This window comes from Camelina sativa, chromosome 4, assembly GCF_000633955.1.
Source record: "Camelina sativa cultivar DH55 chromosome 4, Cs, whole genome shotgun sequence".
NCBI lineage: Eukaryota > Viridiplantae > Streptophyta > Magnoliopsida > Brassicales > Brassicaceae > Camelina > Camelina sativa.
Genome location: NC_025688.1, coordinates 19348 through 42562, shown reverse-complemented (window position 1 = coordinate 42562; position 23215 = coordinate 19348). Strand labels below are relative to the sequence as shown.

Genomic DNA, 23215 nt, shown 5'->3' with positions numbered 1-23215 from the left:
AGGAAGATGGGACGAAAGTAGAGAGATGATGAGTTATGGAGACGAGTTTTAAGGGAAAATGGACATATAGAATACGTCCGGGGAAAATGGACATATAGAATACGTCCGGTGATGTAAGACCGATGGTATGGACGGCTGAACGCGGTAGCGGACAGACGGACCGGGGAGTACAGACGGTGGCTAGCGAACCGAATAAGAAACTCGACCTCGGTTCTCTAGAGGATGATGGACTCGAAGTGAGACACAACTAACAATCTGAATCGGATGTCGTGCGGTGACGATGGTATGGACTGAACCAGCGGTGTACACGAGCGGTGGTGAGCGTCGTAAGCCAACTAGAAGAAGAGAGATCCCGGATCGATTCTTCTAGGGTTTCTTTCAAGCTAAGTCCCGGACTTTGTTGCGAGAAAGAGGATTGAGACAAGAAGCAGAGATTCTCTCTTTGGAAAAATTATGATTTCATTCAAGTCTAAAGAGTCTAAGCTAGGGGCGTTGGGAATTTAAATAGTGTAAGGGTTTAGAGGGGACTAGGGACACGCAGACTCGCTATGGTCCGCACACGTTGCCCTTGACGCATCTCCACAGACTGTGAACACGTTGCCCTCTATGTGGTTTAAACAAGGCCACACACGTCACACTATTCCAACGTTCACAAGGGAAGACTCTAGATAAAATTAAAGGAAAAAGACAAAAGAAAGGCCGCGTCCTTAGGCCGAGTGCGGATTGCCACATCACCGATGTTAAACGCGGCGTTCCATGCATTCTTGGGTTAAACGCGGCATTGTGCTGTAGGACTCGTCGCCTCATTAAAACCTTCTCCGGTAAACCTCATGGGAAAAACCCAAATAAGGAAAAAGAGTACGAGTCATGATCCTACCGTCTTTGGCGCCCTCATCCTTGGGTAAGGATGAAGGCCGTACGGACGATCTCGCTGATGGTTGCCTTGGCCGAGTCGATCTCTTGGTCTTCTTGGACGAAGGCTTGGACATTTGCTTGGAAGTCTTGGACGAGCTCTTGCTCTGCGTGGTTACACCGGGAGTGATCCTTGGCATGCTGGCTCCGAGTTGTTCTGTGGGTGAAACACGTGTTCCGTTGGTGTCGGGGTCTGGTGCGAGTGTTGCTGGCTGCATCTCCGGTCCGGTGCTCACATCATAGAGGGTCCTGGCCGATGTCTAGGCCCCAAAAGGCACCTACTCGACAGAACCGTTCATTCGCTACTGTTCGGTCATGCACGTTTGGTCGTGCTTGTTCGGTCTGTATCCCACCATCCTGAACGCCCACAAGCTCCCCTGCTGAGTTGCACACTGTCCTCCACCGTCCAGCTGGGTTGAGCTCCTTGGCAGTTGGTCGAGCTGACGCTAGCTGGCCGAGCTGACCTTAACTGGCCGGAATCTGGTAGGCAGCTGGTCGAGCTGTCTGTACCTGGTCGGGAGCTGCTCCAAGCTAGCCGAGAGCTGTCCGTAACAGGAAGTGAGCTAAAAAAATGGCCGATCGTTGATTCCTTACTTAGCACGTGTTCCCCTCATAGTCCGAGCTAACAAGTAGCTCTTTCCTGACTTGTCTGAAATCTCCCTACCATCTCAAACCATGTCCCGGCCTATGATCCTATTCAGGATCGCAGGCGTTACAAGTCTGCCCCCCCCCCCCTGAAAGGGATTCGTCCCCGAAACCAGATCAAGTTGATCTTCACCCATCTCCTTAAACCATTTAGGATAATCAGCCTTCAACTTGTTTTCAGTCTCCCAAGTAGCTTATTCGTGTCCACCGCAGTTCCACAAAATCTTCACCATGTTAATCTTTTTCCTGCGCATTCCCTTTACCATGCAATCAATGATTCGAATAGGCGTTGCTTCCACCGTCAGGTTTTCTCGCAATTCAGGTGGCACATCCTCGACCACTTCATCCTCTTCACTTAGGCATTTCCGTAGTTGTGATACATGGAAAACCTTATGAAAGGCATCTAACTTCGGTGGTAGCTACAGTTTGTACGCCACCGCACCTAATCGTTCGATCACCTTGTACAGGCCAACGTACCTTGGGCTCAACTTTTTCCTCTTGGTGAATCGCCCTTTTCCCTTATAGGTCATCGCCTTAAGATACACTAGGTCGCCCACTTCAAACTCCAACTCCTTTCGACTTTTGTCCCCATAACTTTTTTGTCGGTTTTGGGCTTCTTTCAAATTGATTTTCAAAAACTTCAACTTTTTGGCCATCTCGTTACGCAACCGGCGTCCAGCACAACGGCGTTCGACATGCTCGGCCATACAGCACTTCATAAGGCAACATTCCAATACTAGCTTGTTAGTTATTGTTGTACACGAATTCTACGAAGTTTAAGTAGTCTTTCCAACCTCCCCTTCTCAGACTGGCGAATCAGCATCTCGGTTTATGGTGGTAGGCCATACTTAGGTTCACTCTTGTTCCTAATGCTTTTTGAAAAGCTTTCCAAAAATGCAAGATGAACCGCGTATCACGGTCTGAGACAATGGTTACCGGCACTCTGTGCAGCCGGACTATCTCTTCGATGTATCTGACCGCGATTACTTCGACACCATCAGTCTCCGCGATTGCGATGAATTGTGCAGATTTGGTTAATCTGTCCACAACCACCCAGACCACATCATGCTTAAGCTTACTCATAGGCAGCCCGGTCACAAATTCCATCGTTACATGATCCCATTTCCATTCTGACAAGGGTAAACTTTGGACTAGTCAACTCGGCACCTGATGCTGTGCTTTGACAAGTTGACAAGTTTTACACTTGACAACCCACACAGCCACATCTCTTTTCATTCCCTTCCAGTGATAGTATCTTTTAAGATCGTGATATATCTTGGTCAAACCACGGTGGATCGAGAACTTAGACTAGTGCACCTCCTTTAGAATTTCCTCCCTTATCTTCTTGCTTTGCGACACACACACTCGTCCATTCAACACCATGGTACCATTGTTCGATGTTTGGAACTCTGTCTTATTATTCTCCGCCCAACCCTTAAATTCCTCGTCCTTATCTTGAGCCAAACTAATTCTACTGAGTAGATCCGTTTGATCCGCTGCTCCTAAGCCCAATGGCTCAACTTCTCTTGACAATGCATTTAAATGCAAAGTCCCCATCATGTAAATTAACGCTTCTTGATTTTTCTCTGCTTCTACATTGAAGCGTCTCCTACTCAAGGCATCTGCAACCTGATTCACCTTTCCTGGATGATAGGCAATGTTAAAGTCGTAGTCCGCGACAAACTCCATCCACCTTCTTTGGTTTAGATTTAACTCCGGGTGGGTGAATATGTATTTTAAGGTCTCGTGGTCGGTGAAGATTTGAAATTGGGCTCCATAAGGGTATGAACGCTAAATCTTCAACGCGAACACCACCGTGGCCATCTCTAAGTTGTGTGTTGGGTAATTCCCCTCGTGCTGACGCAATTGCCTTGAAGCATGTGCGATTACACTACGCTTTTGCATTAGCACACAACCTCGGTCCGAGACAATGTGTCCAAGGAATCCAAAACTCTTTTGCCAGAACGAGCATATACTAAACTTTGCATAAAGTTTGTGCTCTCTTAATCGTTCCAAGACTTCCCTCAAGTGACTTTGATGGGTTTCCCATTCCTTCGAGTAAACAAGTATANTTGCCTTGGCCGAGTCGATCTCTTGGTCTTCTTGGACGAAGGCTTGGACATTTGCTTGGAAGTCTTGGACGAGCTCTTGCTCTGCGTGGTTACACCGGGAGTGATCCTTGGCATGCTGGCTCCGAGTTGTTCTGTGGGTGAAACACGTGTTCCGTTGGTGTCGGGGTCTGGTGCGAGTGTTGCTGGCTGCATCTCCGGTCCGGTGCTCACATCATAGAGGGTCCTGGCCGATGTCTAGGCCCCAAAAGGCACCTACTCGACAGAACCGTTCATTCGCTACTGTTCGGTCATGCACGTTTGGTCGTGCTTGTTCGGTCTGTATCCCACCATCCTGAACGCCCACAAGCTCCCCTGCTGAGTTGCACACTGTCCTCCACCGTCCAGCTGGGTTGAGCTCCTTGGCAGTTGGTCGAGCTGACGCTAGCTGGCCGAGCTGACCTTAACTGGCCGGAATCTGGTAGGCAGCTGGTCGAGCTGTCTGTACCTGGTCGGGAGCTGCTCCAAGCTAGCCGAGAGCTGTCCGTAACAGGAAGTGAGCTAAAAAAATGGCCGATCGTTGATTCCTTACTTAGCACGTGTTCCCCTCATAGTCCGAGCTAACAAGTAGCTCTTTCCTGACTTGTCTGAAATCTCCCTACCATCTCAAACCATGTCCCGGCCTATGATCCTATTCAGGATCGCAGGCGTTACAAGTCTGCCCCCCCCCCCCTGAAAGGGATTCGTCCCCGAAACCAGATCAAGTTGATCTTCACCCATCTCCTTAAACCATTTAGGATAATCAGCCTTCAACTTGTTTTCAGTCTCCCAAGTAGCTTATTCGTGTCCACCGCAGTTCCACAAAATCTTCACCATGTTAATCTTTTTCCTGCGCATTCCCTTTACCATGCAATCAATGATTCGAATAGGCGTTGCTTCCACCGTCAGGTTTTCTCGCAATTCAGGTGGCACATCCTCGACCACTTCATCCTCTTCACTTAGGCATTTCCGTAGTTGTGATACATGGAAAACCTTATGAAAGGCATCTAACTTCGGTGGTAGCTACAGTTTGTACGCCACCGCACCTAATCGTTCGATCACCTTGTACAGGCCAACGTACCTTGGGCTCAACTTTTTCCTCTTGGTGAATCGCCCTTTTCCCTTATAGGTCATCGCCTTAAGATACACTAGGTCGCCCACTTCAAACTCCAACTCCTTTCGACTTTTGTCCCCATAACTTTTTTGTCGGTTTTGGGCTTCTTTCAAATTGATTTTCAAAAACTTCAACTTTTTGGCCATCTCGTTACGCAACCGGCGTCCAGCACAACGGCGTTCGACATGCTCGGCCATACAGCACTTCATAAGGCAACATTCCAATACTAGCTTGTTAGTTATTGTTGTACACGAATTCTACGAAGTTTAAGTAGTCTTTCCAACCTCCCCTTCTCAGACTGGCGAATCAGCATCTCGGTTTATGGTGGTAGGCCATACTTAGGTTCACTCTTGTTCCTAATGCTTTTTGAAAAGCTTTCCAAAAATGCAAGATGAACCGCGTATCACGGTCTGAGACAATGGTTACCGGCACTCTGTGCAGCCGGACTATCTCTTCGATGTATCTGACCGCGATTACTTCGACACCATCAGTCTCCGCGATTGCGATGAATTGTGCAGATTTGGTTAATCTGTCCACAACCACCCAGACCACATCATGCTTAAGCTTACTCATAGGCAGCCCGGTCACAAATTCCATCGTTACATGATCCCATTTCCATTCTGACAAGGGTAAACTTTGGACTAGTCAACTCGGCACCTGATGCTGTGCTTTGACAAGTTGACAAGTTTTACACTTGACAACCCACACAGCCACATCTCTTTTCATTCCCTTCCAGTGATAGTATCTTTTAAGATCGTGATATATCTTGGTCAAACCACGGTGGATCGAGAACTTAGACTAGTGCACCTCCTTTAGAATTTCCTCCCTTATCTTCTTGCTTTGCGACACACACACTCGTCCATTCAACACCATGGTACCATTGTTCGATGTTTGGAACTCTGTCTTATTATTCTCCGCCCAACCCTTAAATTCCTCGTCCTTATCTTGAGCCAAACTAATTCTACTGAGTAGATCCGTTTGATCCGCTGCTCCTAAGCCCAATGGCTCAACTTCTCTTGACAATGCATTTAAATGCAAAGTCCCCATCATGTAAATTAACGCTTCTTGATTTTTCTCTGCTTCTACATTGAAGCGTCTCCTACTCAAGGCATCTGCAACCTGATTCACCTTTCCTGGATGATAGGCAATGTTAAAGTCGTAGTCCGCGACAAACTCCATCCACCTTCTTTGGTTTAGATTTAACTCCGGGTGGGTGAATATGTATTTTAAGGTCTCGTGGTCGGTGAAGATTTGAAATTGGGCTCCATAAGGGTATGAACGCTAAATCTTCAACGCGAACACCACCGTGGCCATCTCTAAGTTGTGTGTTGGGTAATTCCCCTCGTGCTGACGCAATTGCCTTGAAGCATGTGCGATTACACTACGCTTTTGCATTAGCACACAACCTCGGTCCGAGACAATGTGTCCAAGGAATCCAAAACTCTTTTGCCAGAACGAGCATATACTAAACTTTGCATAAAGTTTGTGCTCTCTTAATCGTTCCAAGACTTCCCTCAAGTGACTTTGATGGGTTTCCCATTCCTTCGAGTAAACAAGTATATCATCAATGAAGATGATGACAAACTCGTCTAAGAATTCTCGGAATACACCATTCATCATCTTCATGAAGGCTGTCAGTGCATTAGTCAATCCGAATGGCATGACCACAAACTAAAAGTGGTCGTACCTTGTTATGATAGCCGTTTTCTGAAAGTCCAATGGCTCTATCAAAATTTGATGGTACCCCGAGGCTAAGTCTATCTTCGAGAACCACTTTGCACCTCGGAGATTATCCAAAAAATTGTGTATCCGGGACAATGGGTACTTATTCTTCACCATAACCCTATTCAGCCCCCGGTAATCGATGAATAGCCTGAAGCTACCATACTTTTTCTTTACAAACAAGACCGGTGCACCCCATGGTGAACTACTTGGTCTGATAAATCCTTTCTCCAACAATTCTCCCAATTGTTTCTTTATCTCCGCCATTTTTGCCGGTGCCATCCGGTAAGGCGCTTTAGATATAGGGGTCGTCCCCGGGACCTAGGCTTCGGCCATGATGATAACATCAATATTTTACCCATCTTAGCTATAGTTTTAGTATGCATTTAGGAAGAGTTTGATATGATTTCAAGGCTTTAATGGCCATTATCAAGTATATTAGGTTTCAAGAAGGTTTTACAGGTTTTATAGCAAAAAGGACCAAAAGGCAAGGAAAATACGTTTTAGGAAAGTTTCAGAGCTTTACAATAAGGGAAACGTTTGAAGAACTTACAGAACTCACATTTCGACGTACTTGGTGTCTATGGAAAGCTGAGAGAGTCATCTTTCTACTCGAAGTAGAATAAAGTCAATCCATCCAACCATCCGGAAGTTATGCCCGATATACCGATACGTACCTTAAACCGACGTAAGGAGAACCATCAAGCCAATGGGCTTTTTATTGAAGGCCTGACCAGCTACCACCACGGCAGCCCAGTCCAAGTCTTCACCACCGTTCTAGAAGCTTCCTACGCCTCCCTTGCCATGCACTTATCAAGAGAAGACGTATCTACCCTTACAAAACCCTAAACCTAGACAAAACCCTATAAATACTCTTCTAAACCTAGGGTTTAGAGTGTGCAATCATTGGATCAGCCAAGAGACACGACCATAGGAGCAGCCGACGTCCAGACCTCTCCCTCGTCCCTCTCTTTGATGCTTTGAAATCCACCAACTCTTTCTATTCTATTTGCTACAACTTTGTTTGACAATCATTGAAGTAATATCTAAAACCCTTTTCTCTCTTTATTCGTTTATGTTTATGAATTGTTTAAACCTTTCTATGATGATTCCCTTAAACATGCTAGAGTAGTTTTCTAGTTGGGTTTAAAGGGATAAATCAAAGGGGGGAGATGATCTTAGTTTAGGCGGCAATTTTTAGGGTTTGTTAGATTTAAAGCTGTTTATTCTATGCTTTAATTCTAAGTGTTTACTTAATGCTTTAAGTGTAGGGTGACATTGTTCTTTAACCCTACACTTTTCCTTATGATTTTTATTCCTCATCTCTTTCTTTTTTCCCACCGAGGACGGTGTGATTTAAGTCTGGGGGGAAGGATGTTCCATCCTATACTAATGCTACTTTCTATTTTGTTGACTTGAGACCTTTTTCCACTTTTTACATCAATAATTTTGACATTTTATCGAGTCACATTTTTTTTTATTGAGTCAAAACTAGTAGGGGATTATAATCTTATTCTAATGGTTTATTTGATTTGGATTAACACTCTTATGACTCTTGATTATGCTTGACAGCAGAACCAAAGTTTGGAAAGACTGTGAGCCGACTCAACAATCCCCCAAGTCCCTATTTGATGGATATTCAGATGATCTAATGTTGTCTCTAATTTTTATAGGACCTACACCGGACTTAATTTTCAAGCCCTAGGAATTGGTATACACTGGCCTAGATCTCTACATTCAAGCCACACAAGACATTGCACTTCTTCAAGAGTATGTTCCCCTCTCTTGTAACACCCGCGATCCTGAATAGGATCGTAGGTCGTGGCTTGGTCCAAGATAGTAGGGAGATCTCGAACAAGTCGGGAAAAGAGCTACGCATTAGCTCGGACAAGGAAGGAAACAAGCCAAGCATGGGACAAAGAACGGTCAGCTTCGGAAAACTCTCAGCCAGCTGCGGACAGTTTTCGGCCAGCTACGTCTAGCTCGACCAGCTGCCAGTCAGTTCGAACCAGCTCGACCCAGCTCGGCCAGCTGTATGGTAGTGGATGGAGTTCAGGTCAGCTGGGGAGCTCGGGACCAAACGGACATGGATGAACAGGCATGGCCGAATGGACATGGCCGAATATGTGCGATCGGACGGATGTGTCCAATAGGTGTCTTTTGGGGCCAAAACCGTGGCCTGTACCCTATAAATAGTGGGTGTGGCTCTCATTTCGAACACATCATCGAAAACAGGAAAATACAGTAAAACTCGAGAGTTCGAGTATAAGATAGGGAAGAAGCTTCCGAGAGAAAGAGAGTTCGGCGATAAGGCTTAAGGGCCGGAGGTACGGTACAATACCGACCTTATGGTTCAGGGAACTGGGGTAGTTGCATTTGCATAAGCATTTGTAATACTTCGGTCGGTCCGGTTGGTCGGAGGAAAGGGGGTGCGGCTCGACCGGGATGCAGCCAAACTGATGCGCATGCTACCTCCCTACCGACCAGCGTACCATCCGGAGTGTCCAAGTACGGATGGAGAAAAGTAAATGCGACTCAGCGGTTGGACGGGGATCTGTAAAGATTCCTCGGTACACCGTCCGAATTGATGTGCAGGATAACTCTCTACCGGCCGACCGCTGTAATCGACGAATGTTAGAACTTAGCATGCATTGCATGACATTATACGGCTAAGGGGAAGGTTATTGATGGTTACTTGGATTTCAGGAAAGGAGAATGATCGCGGGAAAGGAAGTGCTTAGGTGCGAGACTCATGGCCGGGAAGATGAGTGGTGGTGATATGGGTAGCTAGGATCGATTATACAGCTTGTACTAGCTTATTATGCAAACTCATAAGTTGTATCGAATCCTTTGATTATTTAATACAATGTTCGAATGTTTGTTGTACTCTAAGTTATATCATATAGGCTCTAGATATTGAATCACAGAATACGTGAATGAACCTTGTTTAAAGAATGGACCGTATAATATGACTAAGTAAAGGACGAGAGAACCTCACCGGCCATCGGATGAGGACAGATATCGGCCGGCTAGCGTCAGCTCGACCAGCTGATAGTCAGCTACCACTAGCTCCACCAGCTGCCAAGGAGCTCGACTGAGCTCGGCCAGCTGGACGGTGGTGGACAGTCTGTGGGTCAGCTGGACAGCTCGTGGACAGTCATGGGACGCGGTGACGAACGGTCATGGCCAAACAGACACGGTTGGACAAGCACGGCCGAACAGAAACGGACAGACGGTCACGGCCGGACAGGCACGGACAAACGTGCACGATCGTAGTGTCTTGATGGACAGGTGCTTTTTGGGGCCTAGACTTCGGCCAGGACCATATAAATAGAGGGCGTGGCCTTCATTTCCAGATACCATCATCCTTTCATCATCCGAACTGATGCGCATGCTACCTCTCTAATAAAGGTACGATGAGACGAGCGACGGTTTAGCAACCGTGGAGTCGAACCGATCGCAGGATGATCGACGGTTCGATCATAGTGTAGGACCGATCGAAAGGTCATCGACGATCTGCGTCCATGGATGGATCGATCGAGGGTTGACCGGTGATTCAATCGCTGGTCGGATCGGGTGATCAAAGGATCAACGATATGAGCCATAGGTTGGATTGATTGGTTGAGTGGTCGACGAGTCTGTTGGAAGTATCGGCCTGGTCGGAGGTCGATCGGTGATTCGATGATTGGGTCGGATCGTACGATCGGAGCAGGCGCTGATACCAAGACTGACAAGTCGATGGTGTTCAATGGTATGACCGATGGGTCAACTAATGGCACATCTGATGCCAAGCTTCGAGTACACGAGTGGTTCGGGAAGCCGACAGAGCAACCATTCACTGTGAACCGAAGGGGTAATTTTTAAAAATAAAAACCCCTGGCCAAAGGACTGGAAAGGACATAAAGGGAAGGCAAGGAAGGAAGGTAGAAGAATTACGGAAGGAATGTCCGAGAAATTCTGGACAGATCGAGAGATGGCCGATGGTACCATGTACCATGTACCGTACCGGACGTACGTGCACCGGACGTATGTGCACCAGACGTACCAGACAAACGCCGAAGCGAATTCGAGAAAATTTGAGCGGACCGAGACGTACTGGCCGTGTTGTCCAAGACGTACTGCCCGATTCGACCGAGACGTATTAAGCGGATAGTACCCAAGGAGCCGAGAGAAATTGACGAAAGGACCGATAGTACCCGAGGAGTCGAGAGAACTGTCCAAGTATTGCCGAGAGAGCCGATAGTGTCCAAGCGATGACCGAGAGGAGCGTCCGAGCGAGACCAAGAAATGTCGAGAGCGTCGGACAAAGGGACGAGTTTTGCCGGAGAAAGCAAGAAATCGTGTGCCTTTGTAAATCTGACCAATCAGATTACATGCACACAGGCAGAAAGAATTTTGGTGTTTTAAATGGAATGTCGCGAGCGGATTGGGCGGTGTAATCCACGTGGCACATGCAAACAAAGAGAGCGCCACTTGTCAAAACGCACTAAGGTAGAAGAAGGAGAAGTCGAGCCTAGAAATAGAGGGCTTGCGATTTCATTTGTGGTTTTTCTCTCATTCCTCCCAAACACTAAAACACTAAAGCTTTGTTCTCTCAAAGCCGAGAGAGAGAGAGAGAGAGAGAGAGAGAGAGATCATCGAGAGATATTGCTTGCGCCGAGAGAAAAACAAAGGAGAGGTCATCGAGAAGGAGACGATGTTGGTGTCAAAATTAAGTCGAGAAGGAGACAGTGTTGGTGTCGAGGACAAGCCGAGAAGAGACGGTGGTTGCAGACGAAAGCGGACAAAGAGCGGGAAGTTGTTTGACGCGAAGGAGAAGATTGTCTGATCTGTGGTGCAGTGGAGTCGGGTCATCATCGGTTGTGTAAGGGTGAGTTCTGCGGTAATTGTGTGCGGTGCTGCATGGATCTTTAGATCCTTGCGGTCACCATTTGCATGTTGCATGTAGACTAGATTCATGGTAGAATCAGTCTAAAGTTGATGCATGCGAAATTTGGTAGGATTCATGCTAGATTCATGTTAAGGGAACATCGAATTGGAGCTAGGAATCACCATGCAAGATAAATTTGGATGCATTTTAAGTAAAATTGGAACGCTTAAAAGTTGGTTAAGAGGATTGCATGCATGTTGAGACTTAGCGAATTTACTAGCAATATCTCTTGCTTGAAACCGGTTGCATGCATGATTAAATTGGGAAGTTTGTTAGCAATTTTTATTGCGTAAAATTGGATGAGGTTAGCTTGCATGCTGAATTGGACTTAAAGGATTTAAATGGGTTAAATCGCTAAAAATGGATAGCATTCGTAATCGAACTTGTTGCATTAATATGCGTAAGTGGTTTAAATGGATTGCATGTTTGTAAAACAATCTAAGTCGCATGAATTGTTATTCTATTGCTTGTTGATTGTTGATTGTTGCATGTTTTCTTGCTTGAATTTCTTGCTTGTGTTGCTTGATTTTCTTGCTTGATTGGTTGGTTTATTTTAGCGAAGTCTCTTGAATTTGTTTCTCGAGTCCTAGCTATAATATAGTGTCGATCTTCTGTTCCAAATATGGTTTTGTCTCGCGAGAGTTCCTGATGACCACTCGCGCGGGACAACGTTCACGGCTAGCTACCTACTAGCTTGACCGTTACATGACGATGTAACCTTTGGGGGCTCATGCTGGTTACCTTTGTGGTTTCAGCATGGGAAGTGTTGTGGAATGGAACAGATTATCGAGGGCCCATAGGTGAAGGAGTCTAGGGTATTTCAAGCGTCCCTTGTTTTATTCTAGTCGTGTAAGAGTTAAGAGTCTATTGTGTCCAAGTGAGCATGCCTATGAGCAGTCCTTGTACCTCTAGTTATCTTTCTCTGTGTTTAGGGAGTATAGTTCGTCCGAGTAGAGTCGTGTCATTCTAATTTCTCTCGCTTGTTTATTATTGTTGCTTCCGCTTTGTTTCTGTTGCGTTGCTTTGATTACTTGTTTGCTAGTTTGCCTTGCTTGTTTTCTTTGCTTGCTGGGGTAGTCGGGTTGGGAAGTTGAATCCTGTTTAGGAGAAAGGGGTGCCCAGGCTCACTGAGTAATCTTAAATTACTCATGATATTATTTTGTCTTGTAAGAAGCCTAAGTGAGTCTAGAGCTGGAGCAAACATTAGGGTGCCAGATAGGGTTTTCTTGTGTTCTTTGTAAAACCCTATATTTTCATAAGCGATTTGTGACAAGTTATCCGACTATCTTTATATATTGCTTTAATGATTTATTTTCAATGTAATAAACTATTGAAGTAGTATATTCGGTTTTCGGGGAAAGCATGGCAAGTTGCAAATGGTACTCGGCCATGTCCGGGTCACCACAACGCACCAGGCCGCAAGGGTTGCAAAGCCTAAGTAGTCTCGGTTGCGGGTGGAATTGTGCTTGGGAGGACTGGTCGGGAAGTCTGCAGCTTCCGTCCCTAGACTGGATCACCTTGGTACAGTTCCCATAGTGGCGTTCTGTGGCTGTCCGATGGCCTGCGTGGTCATATATTGGTTCGGGGGCGTTACAGTCCCCATCCCTAATAAGTGCAAGCCTGTGGGGTTGGTTGGTTGTCTGGCTAAGCAGAAAGGGATGTGATGTGAGCACCGGACTAGAGACGCGGCCAGGAACACTCGCACCAGACCCGGACATCGACGGAACACGTGTATCACCCGCGGAACAACTCGGAGCCAGCATGGCGAGGATCACTCCCGGTGCAACCACGCGGAGCAAGAGCTCATCCAGGGCTTCCAAGCAATGAATCAACCACTTCGTCCAAACCTTCATCCAAGAAGACCAAGAGATCGACTCGGCCAAGGCAACCATCGACGAGACCCTTCGTACGGCCTTCGTCCTTACCCAAGGATGAGGGCGCCAAAGATGGTAGGATCATGACTCGTACTCTTTTTCCTTACTTCGGGTTTTTCCCATGAGGTTTATCGGAAAAAGTTTTAACGAGGCGACGAGTCCTACCGCACAATGTCGCGTTTAACCCAAGGACGCATGCAATGCCGCGTTTAACATCAGTGACATGGCAATCCGAGCTCGGCCTTAGGACGCGGCCTTTCTATTGTCTTTTTCCTTTAAACTTTGCGTTTTGATTTTATCTAGTGTTGTGAACTTTGGAATAGTGTGACGTGTGTGGCCTTGTTTAAACCACATAGAGGGCGACGTGTTCACTGTCTGTGGAGATGCGTCAAGGGCAACGTGTGCGGACCATAGCGAGTCCCCGTGTCCCTAGTCCCCTCTAAACCCTTACACTATTTAAACTTCCAACGCCCCTAGCTTAGACTCTTTAGACTTGAATGAAATGAAAATATTCCAAAGAGAGAATCTTTGCTTCTTGTCTCAACCCTCTTTCTCGCAAGAAAGTCCGGGACTTAGCTTGAAAGAAACCCTAGAAGGATCGATTCGGGATTGCTCTTCTTCTAGTCGGTGTACGACTCTCAACACCGCTCGTGTACACCGCCGGTTCAATCCGTACCATCGTCACCACACAACGTCCGATTCAGATCGTTAGTTGTGTCTCACTTCGACTCCACTATCCTCTAGAGAACCAAGGTCAATTTTCTTACTCGGTTCGCTAGCCACCGTCCGTACTCCCAGTCCGACTGTCCAATACCGCTTTCAGCCGTCTGTACCATCTGTCTTTCATCACCCTCCATTCTATTCCATACTCTATCCGTCCATTTCCCCTTAAAACTCCCCTCCATAACTTATTCTCTCTCTACTTTCATCCCACCTCCCTTTGTCCGAGAAAAGTACTTGCCTTTCCGTCCGTCCAACGACGTAGAACTCCGTCCGAGCCTCTAGGCCGTCCGGCGTTCACATCAGGATGGGTCAAGGTTAAAGTTATATTCCGCTGCGTAAAGGGGTTATGAAGCAAAGCTGCGAGTCAAAGCTGAGTAACCAAATCAAAGGATATTCGGCCGGGAATGGGGCCGAATGGAAGCCGTGACCGCAGATGCTGGGACGTCTGGGTCGGGGTCTTTCAGTCGGGGTCTTTCAAGTTGGTATCAGAGCATTCTTGGTTCTAGGACCGGTAGAATGGGTTTCGGGTATCACCACTCATTGGCTTAATGGGATCTCGTGGTAGTTGTTCTTAGTGTTATCGGTTTATTTTATTAACCATGACTAAAGGGCATGAGTTTTGCAGATGGGTAAGAGCAACAAGGAAAATAAAAGGAAGGGCAAGGAAGTGGCCGATGAGATCACTAACGCCGCTGAGACATTAGGCGACGCAGAAGGAGGGAACAAAGATGCCCAGAATCCAGCCAGACATGTGGCTGGAGAGAAACAACCGAATAATGATAAGTCGGAGAGTAGCGGTGCTACGGACGTGAATGGGCAACAGAATGTCGTACCATCGTCCCAGGAACAGTGGGAAACGATGAAGGCAATGATGGCACAGTTGGACGTGCTGACAAAGGCGTTGGTACCGGATCCTGTGGTACCAGCGGTACGTTCGGAGATCATCAAAGTTAGTCCGATAGATTCTCCAAGAAAAAGACGGGGCTACTTGGATGCGTTGGAGCATATGTCGAGACTGAAGACAAAACATTTTCCGGGAAGTTCGGATCCGATCGTGGCTGACGAGTGGAGAAGTGGACTTGTAATGAATTTTAATTCCACTCGCTGCCCAAAGGAGTATCAAAAGGACATCGATGTCCATTTCCTGGAAGAGGAAGCACATGACCGGTGGGTGTTAGTTGTGAAACGGAAAGGTGGGCAAGTTATAACCTATGTGGACTTTGAGAAGGAATTCAACATGAAATTCTTTCCTCCGGAGGCTTGGGACCGACTGGAAAGTGCGTACCTGAACCTGATACAAGGGGATATGACGGTACGTGCATATGATGCTGAATTCAATCGCCTTGTTGGAAAAGAGATCGAGGTTGAGAAAGCACAAGTCTGTCACTTTATCTGCGGATTAAGGGTGCACATCCACAACCATTGCGTGAATGGTGTCTTTAACTCGGTCGTGGAGGTAGTGGAAAGGGCGGCTATGATTGAAGCCGGGTTGGAGGAAGAGAAACAGCTTAGACGCGAGAGGGTTTCGTCGCGTTCCACTAACCCAGTCAAAACCATCGACCGAAAAAGGAAATTGGACAAGGTGGATAACGCAAGGTCCGATGCCAAGTTTAAGGAGTGTAGGAATTGCGGAAAATACCACAGCGGTTCTTGCTGGAGGGTCGTGGGTCATGTGTTCGTTGTGGAAGCAAGGATCATGCGATCCGGAACTGTCCAAGGATGGAAAATGGCGATGGGCCAAGGTCCTGCTTCTTGTGCGGAAAAGAGGGACATATTAAGAGGGAATGTCCGAAGCTTGACGAGGGCAGACAGAACTATCAGTGTGGGAACCGTGGCGAGGAATCTTTACCGCCACCACCAAAGAGACAGGCTGTTGCACCACGCGTGTATGAACTGTCCGAGGAAAATTCTGCTGCAAATTACAGGGCGATTACTAGTATGTATGAGAACCTTTCTGAGTTCAATTCATGCATTACATAGCATCATAATGCATATAAAAGGGGGATATGGGTACTTAGCATTCTAGAGGAATGTGTAGGGACCTTAAGAATAGGTGATGTGGAAACACACATCTTGGTTGATTCGGGGGCCACACACTGTTTTGTGAGCTTGGAAATGATAGGGAAAGGTGAGTTCACACATCGGATATGGATTGGTTCGAGCAGCCGGCGGGCAGGTGATGTACCCGTACGGTGTGGTTCGTGGAATCTCAGTCATCGTCAATGGTGTCGATATGCCTACTGACCTGATCATTGTTCCACTCATGAAACACGATGTTATCTTGGGGATGGACTGGTTGGGAAAGTACAAGGCTTACATTGACTATCACCGAGGGTGAGTAAATTTTGAGAGAAAGGATGGGACGTTAAAGTTCCAGGGAATAAGATCAACTTCGGGAAGTTGGATTATCTTGGCAATCTAGGCGGAAAGCATGCTGGAGAAAGGTTGTAAGGCATACTTAGCCACAATCACAACAAAGGAAGTTGGGGAAAAGGCGGAGTTGGACGATATTCCAATAGCCAACGAATTTACCGATGTGTTTGAAGCGGTACAGGGAGTGCCGCCGGATAGGTCAGATCCGTTCACCATCGAGCTAGAACCGGGGACGACCCCTATAACTAAAGCGCCTTACCGGATGGCACCGGCAGAAATGGCGGAGTTAAAGAAACAATTGGGAGAATTGTTGGAGAAAGGATTTATCAGACCAAGTAGTTCACCATGGGGTGCACCGGTCTTGTTTGTAAAGAAAAAGGATGGTAGCTTCAGACTATGCATCGATTACCGGGGGCTGAATCGGGTGACGGTGAAGAATAAGTACCCCGGATAGACGAGTTGTTAGATAATCTCCGAGGTGCAAAGTGGTTCTCAAAGATAGACTTGGCCTCAGCATTCCATCAAATTCCAATTGATCCAGCGGACATTCGGAAAACGGCTTTCCGGACAAGGTACGACAACTTTGAGTTTGTGGTCATGTCGTTCAGACTGACCAATGCACCAGCAGCTTTCATGAAGATTATGAACAGTGTGTTCAGGGAATTCTTGGACGTGTGTGTAATCATCTTCATTGATGACATACTCGTTTACTCGAAGGATTGGGAAACCCATCAAAATCACTGGAGGGCAATATTGGAGCGGTTAAGGGAGCAAAAGCTTTTCGCAAAGTTAAGCAACTGCTCGTTTTGGCAAAAGAGTGTCGGATTTCTTGGACATGTTGTCTCGAACCAAGGAGTGTCCGTGGATCCGGAGAAGATTAAGTCGATAAAGGACTGGCCACATCCGAAGAATGCCACCGAGATAAGGAGTTTTCTTGGGTTGGCTGGATATTATTGAAGGTTTGTCAAAAGCTTTGCGAGTATGTATCAGCAAATGACACGATTGACGGGAAAGGACACTAAGTTCCAATGGTTGGAAGAATGCGAGTATGTCTCGGCAATGCTCACGAGTGCTCCGGTACTGGTACTGCCGGAGGCGGACGAGTCGTACATGGTGTACATTGATGCCTCCATAACTGGGCTAAGTTGTGTACTAATGCAGAAGGTTGGTGTAATCGCATATGCTTCAAGGCAATTGCGTAAACTTGAGGGAAATTACCCAACACACGATCTAGAAATGGCCGCGGTGGTGTTCGCGTTGAAGATTTGGCGTTCATATCTCTATGGAGGCAAAGTTCAAATCTTCACCGACCACAAGAGTTTAAAGTACATATTCACCCAGCCGGAGTTAAATCTAAGGCAAAGGAGGTGGATGGAGTTTGTCGCAGATTATGACTTAGACATCGCTGTGATGTGGAAGCCGAGAAAAATCAGGAAGCATTGGTTTACATGATGGGGACTTTGCATTTAAATGCATTGTCTAAGGAGTTTGAGCCACTAGGCCTGGGAACGGCCGATCAGGCGGATCTACTTAGTAGAATTCGATTGGCTCAAGAAAAAGACGAGGAACTTAAGAGTTGGGCGGAGAATAAGAAGACGGAGTTTCAGACATCGAACAATGGTACCATTTTGGTGAATGGAAAAGGATGTGTGCCGCAAAACAAGGAGTTAAGAAAGGAAATTCTAAAGGAAGCGCACCAATCTAAGTTCTCGATCCATCCTGGTTCGACTAAGATGTATCACGATCTAAAACGATACTATCACTGGAAGGGAATGAAAAGGGATGTGGCCGCGTGGGTTGCCAAGTGTAAAACCTGTCAAATCGTCAAGGCCGAGCATCAAGTGCCGAGCGGACTAGTCCAAAGTTTACCTATACCGGAATGGAAATGGGATCATGTGACGATGGACTTTGTGACTGGATTGCCTATGAGTAAGCCTAAGCATGATGCGGTTTGGGTAGTGGTGGACAGATTGACCAAATCTGCACACTTCATCGCAATCGCAGAAACAAATGGAGCCGAGGTAATCGTGGTCAGGTACATCGAGGAGATTGTCCGGTTGCACGGAGTGCCGATGAGTATTGTCTCGGACCGTGATACGCGGTTCACTTCACATTTTTGGAAGGCTTTTCAAAGGGCGTTGGGAACAAGGGTGAACCTAAGTACGGCCTATCACCCACAAACTGGTGGACAATCCGAGAGAACAATTCAGATACTCGAGGATATGTTGCGAGTGTTTGTACTGGATTGGGGCGAAATCTGGGAAGAGTACTTGAACTTGGTGGAATTCGCGTACAACAATAGCTACCAAGCTAGTATTGGAATGTCGCCTTATGAAGCGCTTTATGGCTGGGCATGTCAAACGCTGTTGTGCTGGATGCCAGTTGGGGAACGGACATTATTCGGACCCGAGATTGTGGACGAGACAGCTGAAAAGTTGAAGTTCTTGAAAATCAAGTGAAAGGAAGCCCAAAACCGACAGAAAAGTTATGGGGACAAGCATCGAAAGGAGTTGGAGTTTGAAGTGGGCGATTTGGTATATCTTAAGGCGATGACCTATAAGGGAAAAGGGCGATTTACCAATACAAAAAAGTTGAGCCCAAGGTATGTGTGTCCGTACAAGGTGATCGAACGGGTAGGCACGGTGGCTTAAAAGTTGGAGTTACCACCAAAGCTAGACGCCTTTCACAAGGTTTTTCATGTATCATAATTATGGAAATGCCTAAGTGAGGAAGACGAAGTGGTCGAGGACGTACCACCTGAGTTGCAAGAAAACTTGACGATTGAAGCCATGCCTATTCGAATCATTGATCGAATAGTAAAGGAAATGCGCAGGAAAAAGATTAACATGGTGAAGATCTTATGGAACTGCGGTGCACACGAAGAAGCTACTTGGGAGACTGAAAACAAGATGAAGGCGGATTATCCTAAGTGGTTTAAGGAGATGAGTGAAGATCAACTTGATCCGCATTCGGGGACGAATCCCTTTCAAGGGGGGGAGAGACTTGTAACACCCGCGATCCTGAATAGGATCGTAGGTTGTGGCTTGGTCCGAGATGGTAGGGAGATCTCGGACAAGTCGGAAAAAGAGCTACGCATTAGCTCGGACAAGGAGGGAAACAAGCCAAGCATGGGACAAAGAGCGGTCAGCTTCGGAAAACTCTCGGCCAGCTGCGGACAGTTTTCGGCCAGCTATGTCCAGCTCGACCAGCTGCCAGTCAGCTCGATCCAGCTCGACCAAGCCTGACCCAGCTCGACCAGTTGTACGATAGTGGACGGAGTTCAGGTTAGATGGGGAGCTCGGGACCGAACGGGCATGACCGAACAGACATGGATGAACAGGCATGGCCGAATATGTGTGATCGGACGGATGTGTCCGATAGGTGTCTTTTGGGGCCAAAACCGCGGCTTGTACCCTATAAATAGAGGGTGTGGCTCTCATTTCGAACACATCATCGGAAATAGGAAAATACTGTAAAACTCGAGAGTTCGAATATAAGATAGGGAAGAAGATTCTGAGAGAAAGAGAGTTCGGCGATAAGGCTTAAGGGACGGAGGTAAGGTACAGTACCAACCTTATGGTTCTGGGAAATGGGGTAGTTGCATCTGCATAAGCATTTGTAATACTTCGGTTGGTCCGGTTGGTTAGAGGAAAGGGGGTGCGGCTCGGCCGGGATACGGCTGAACTGATGCGCATGCTACCTCCCTACCGACCAGCGTACCATCCGGAGTGTCCAAGTACGGACGGTACGGATGGAGAAAAGTAAACGTGGCTCGGCGGTTGGAGGGGGATCTGTACAGATTCCTCCGTACACCGTCCGAACTGATGTGCGGGAAGTTGTACTGGCCGACCGCTGTACTGGACGAATGTTAGAACTGATGCGTGGGAAGCTTTATTCGATTTCTTTGGGACTAACCCTATTAACCTCGAGACTTAGCCTTTTTCTTCTCAAGGAATCAAACATGGAACCAATCGCTAAAATCTACATTTAGCCTCCCCAACCCAATGCATAACCCGATCCACCACCCGACCTGATTCTCGAGTAACCGATCGAGTAGGCCCTCGAGTTCGCTCATAGAGTCCATTGGCGAGTGCTGTCCGCCGTTCTCCTCGACGTAGGGACCTGTCTACATCCGAAAAGACCCTTACCGACCCTATGGAGGTCGATTCTAATGCTGGAGGAGGAGAGCAAGGGGAGATCCACACCTCTCGTTCAAGGAGCAGAGCTGCGGTTGCAAGGGGGAAGAGAACGGCTTCAGAGAAGGCTGAGAAGGTTGTTGAGAGAGCAGTTGAGGAAGAGGATCAACACGCTGAGGAGGAGGACCGAGAGAGAGAAGAGGAGCAGAGAGAGAGCACCCGCCAAGCCTCTCAGAGGCTAAAGCAGAAGGAGGTGGATACTCTGGCAAGACTCTTCAAGTTTTTCTGGAAGATGAGCTTTGTTGGTACCCGCTACCCTGACCGAGAAACAATGAAGCAATTGGGCATTTCTAGAGACGACGAGTACCTGTTCGATATGTGCCACCTGGGCCAATTGATGCGAGCCCACCTTGAAGCATATGAGGAGGAGACGGTCCACTTCCTTTCAACCTTGAAGCTGCACTATTTTCAGGACCACCCGACCCTACTACCCGATGGGGGGATCGGGTTCATCACCTTCTCCGTGAGGAACAAGGACTACCGACTCAGTTTCAAAGAGATGGAGAAGCTGTATAGCTTCAAATCTGGTAGTGGGGAAGGTATGGAGGTAGGCAAAGAAGAAATGAGGTCCCTATGGCTGACAATAGGAGACAAGAACCCCTACAAGTCCACAAGCTCCAAATCCGCTCAAATAAGGAGCCCTGTCTTGAGGTATTTTCACAAGTCCCTTGCATGCACTCTTTTTGCTAGAAAAGAGACTGGGAATGTGAACGACCATGAGCTCCAGCTGTTAGATATTGCACTGTGTGAAGTTTTGGACAATACTAGGGATGGTACACCACTAGTTGGAGATGTTGCGGATACAAGCATGTTGTTTGTGTTACTCGATCAATTCCTCTACCTGAAATCGTGGGCCGTGAAAAGAAGAGAAGGAGGCGGAGAAATCTCCATTGGGGGACTAGTCACACCGATCCTAGTGGCATGCGATGTTCCCTTAAAGGGACTTGTTCATGAACCAAGATGGCTGGATGCGGACTACCTCGTGCTGGTGAGATTTTTGGCCAATGAGAGGCCTATCCATCCAACCGCCGGAGCTGCTCAAATGGTTCTACCTAATGTCATATGCACCAAGGTTCGGCTGGGCGACAACATTGACTTCGCACCACCGTTGGAGGAGCTGTACAACCCGGAGGAGGAGTCCGAAGCTGAGAAGAGAGAGGAGACCGGGCAGAGACAGGGAGACAGCTCGGAGGAGTTCGATTTTAAGGAGTATATATGCTCTCAAAAGCAACCGGNGGTTCATCACCTTCTCCGTGAGGAACAAGGACTACCGACTCAGTTTCAAAGAGATGGAGAAGCTGTATAGCTTCAAATCTGGTAGTGGGGAAGGTATGGAGGTAGGCAAAGAAGAATGAGATCCCTATGGCTGACAATAGGAGACAAGAACCCCTAAAAGTCCACAAGCTCCAAATCCGCTCAAATAAGGAGCCCTGTCTTGAGGTATTTTCACAAGTCCCTTGCATGCACTCTTTTTGCTAGAAAAGAGACTGGGAATGTGAACGACCATGAGCTCCAGCTGTTAGATATTGCACTGTGTGAAGTTTTGGACAATACTAGGGATGGTACACCACTAGTTGGAGATGTTGCGGATACAAGCATGTTGTTTGTGTTACTCGATCAATTCCTCTACCTGAAATCGTGGGCCGTGAAAAGAAGAGAAGGAGGCGGAGAAATCTCCATTGGGGGACTAGTCACACCGATCCTAGTGGCATGCGATGTTCCCTTAAAGGGACTTGTTCATGAACCAAGATGGCTGGATGCGGACTACCTCGTGCTGGTGAGATTTTTGGCCAATGAGAGGCCTATCCATCCAACCGCCGGAGCTGCTCAAATGGTTCTACCTAATGTCATATGCACCAAGGTTCGGCTGGGCGACAACATTGACTTCGCACCACCGTTGGAGGAGCTGTACAACCCGGAGGAGGAGTCCGAAGCTGAGAAGAGAGAGGAGACCGGGCAGAGACAGGGAGACAGCTCGGAGGAGTTCGATTTTAAGGAGTATATATGCTCTCAAAAGCAACCGGTTGGAGTGAGGGAAGCTCACAAGAGGATCAGCTGGCTGAAGAGGATAAACAAGTTCTTGGCGAAGAAAGTAAAAGATCTTACCGGTTTGGTGAAGACAATGGGAGGTCAAATCAAGGAGTTGCAAGATAAGGCAAGTTGTGCCTCAGCTCCTACCTCGGCACAAGCACCAACTCAGATGGAAAGAAGCGGACCGCTAGGAGGAACTCGAGGACTGACACCTCCAGAACCTTACAAAGCATCATGATAAGAGCCCCAAGCCGAGGAGAACGTCACCGACCTGAGGCATTGCAGAGAAGCGATTCTGATGCTTACCCGACGCCCAACCCGATGGGATACACGATGAACTATTCGATGCACCCATCGAGCACCCAATCGGGTGAGTACACAGGGATCTTCCCTCCACCTTACAAGATGCCATTCACGACGCCATACACGATCCACCCTTCGAGTGGATACACGGGTGATCATTCTGGATCATTTCCGCCATTTCTGTCGTACTACGCGATGAACTACGCGATCCCACCCTCGATAAACACCTCGGATGCTGGTCCGAGTAAGTCGTCAGTGCGCATTTCTGAGCTCTCTGACGAGCAAACACCGGCACCTGCTGAAGC

At 47.4% G+C, this 23215-nt stretch overlaps 3 protein-coding genes across 3 annotated transcripts; 1 reads left to right on the top strand and 2 right to left on the bottom strand.

The window, feature by feature from the left end:
• LOC104783403 lies at window positions 1752-2664 on the bottom strand. The gene is made up of 3 exons (XM_010508563.1): window positions 2494-2664; window positions 2035-2270; window positions 1752-1911 (listed from the first exon to the last, which is right to left on the bottom strand). Exons 1-3 carry the CDS (start codon window positions 2662-2664, stop codon window positions 1752-1754), a joined length of 567 nt encoding a protein of 188 aa, XP_010506865.1.
• On the bottom strand, window positions 4443-5355 carry LOC104783402. The gene is made up of 3 exons (XM_010508561.1): window positions 5185-5355; window positions 4726-4961; window positions 4443-4602 (listed from the first exon to the last, which is right to left on the bottom strand). The coding sequence occupies exons 1-3, from the start codon at window positions 5353-5355 to the stop codon at window positions 4443-4445; spliced, it is 567 nt and encodes a 188-aa protein (XP_010506863.1).
• LOC104783401 lies at window positions 14633-16345 on the top strand. Its single transcript, XM_010508560.1, has 2 exons — window positions 14633-15943; window positions 16130-16345. The coding sequence occupies exons 1-2, from the start codon at window positions 14633-14635 to the stop codon at window positions 16343-16345; spliced, it is 1527 nt and encodes a 508-aa protein (XP_010506862.1).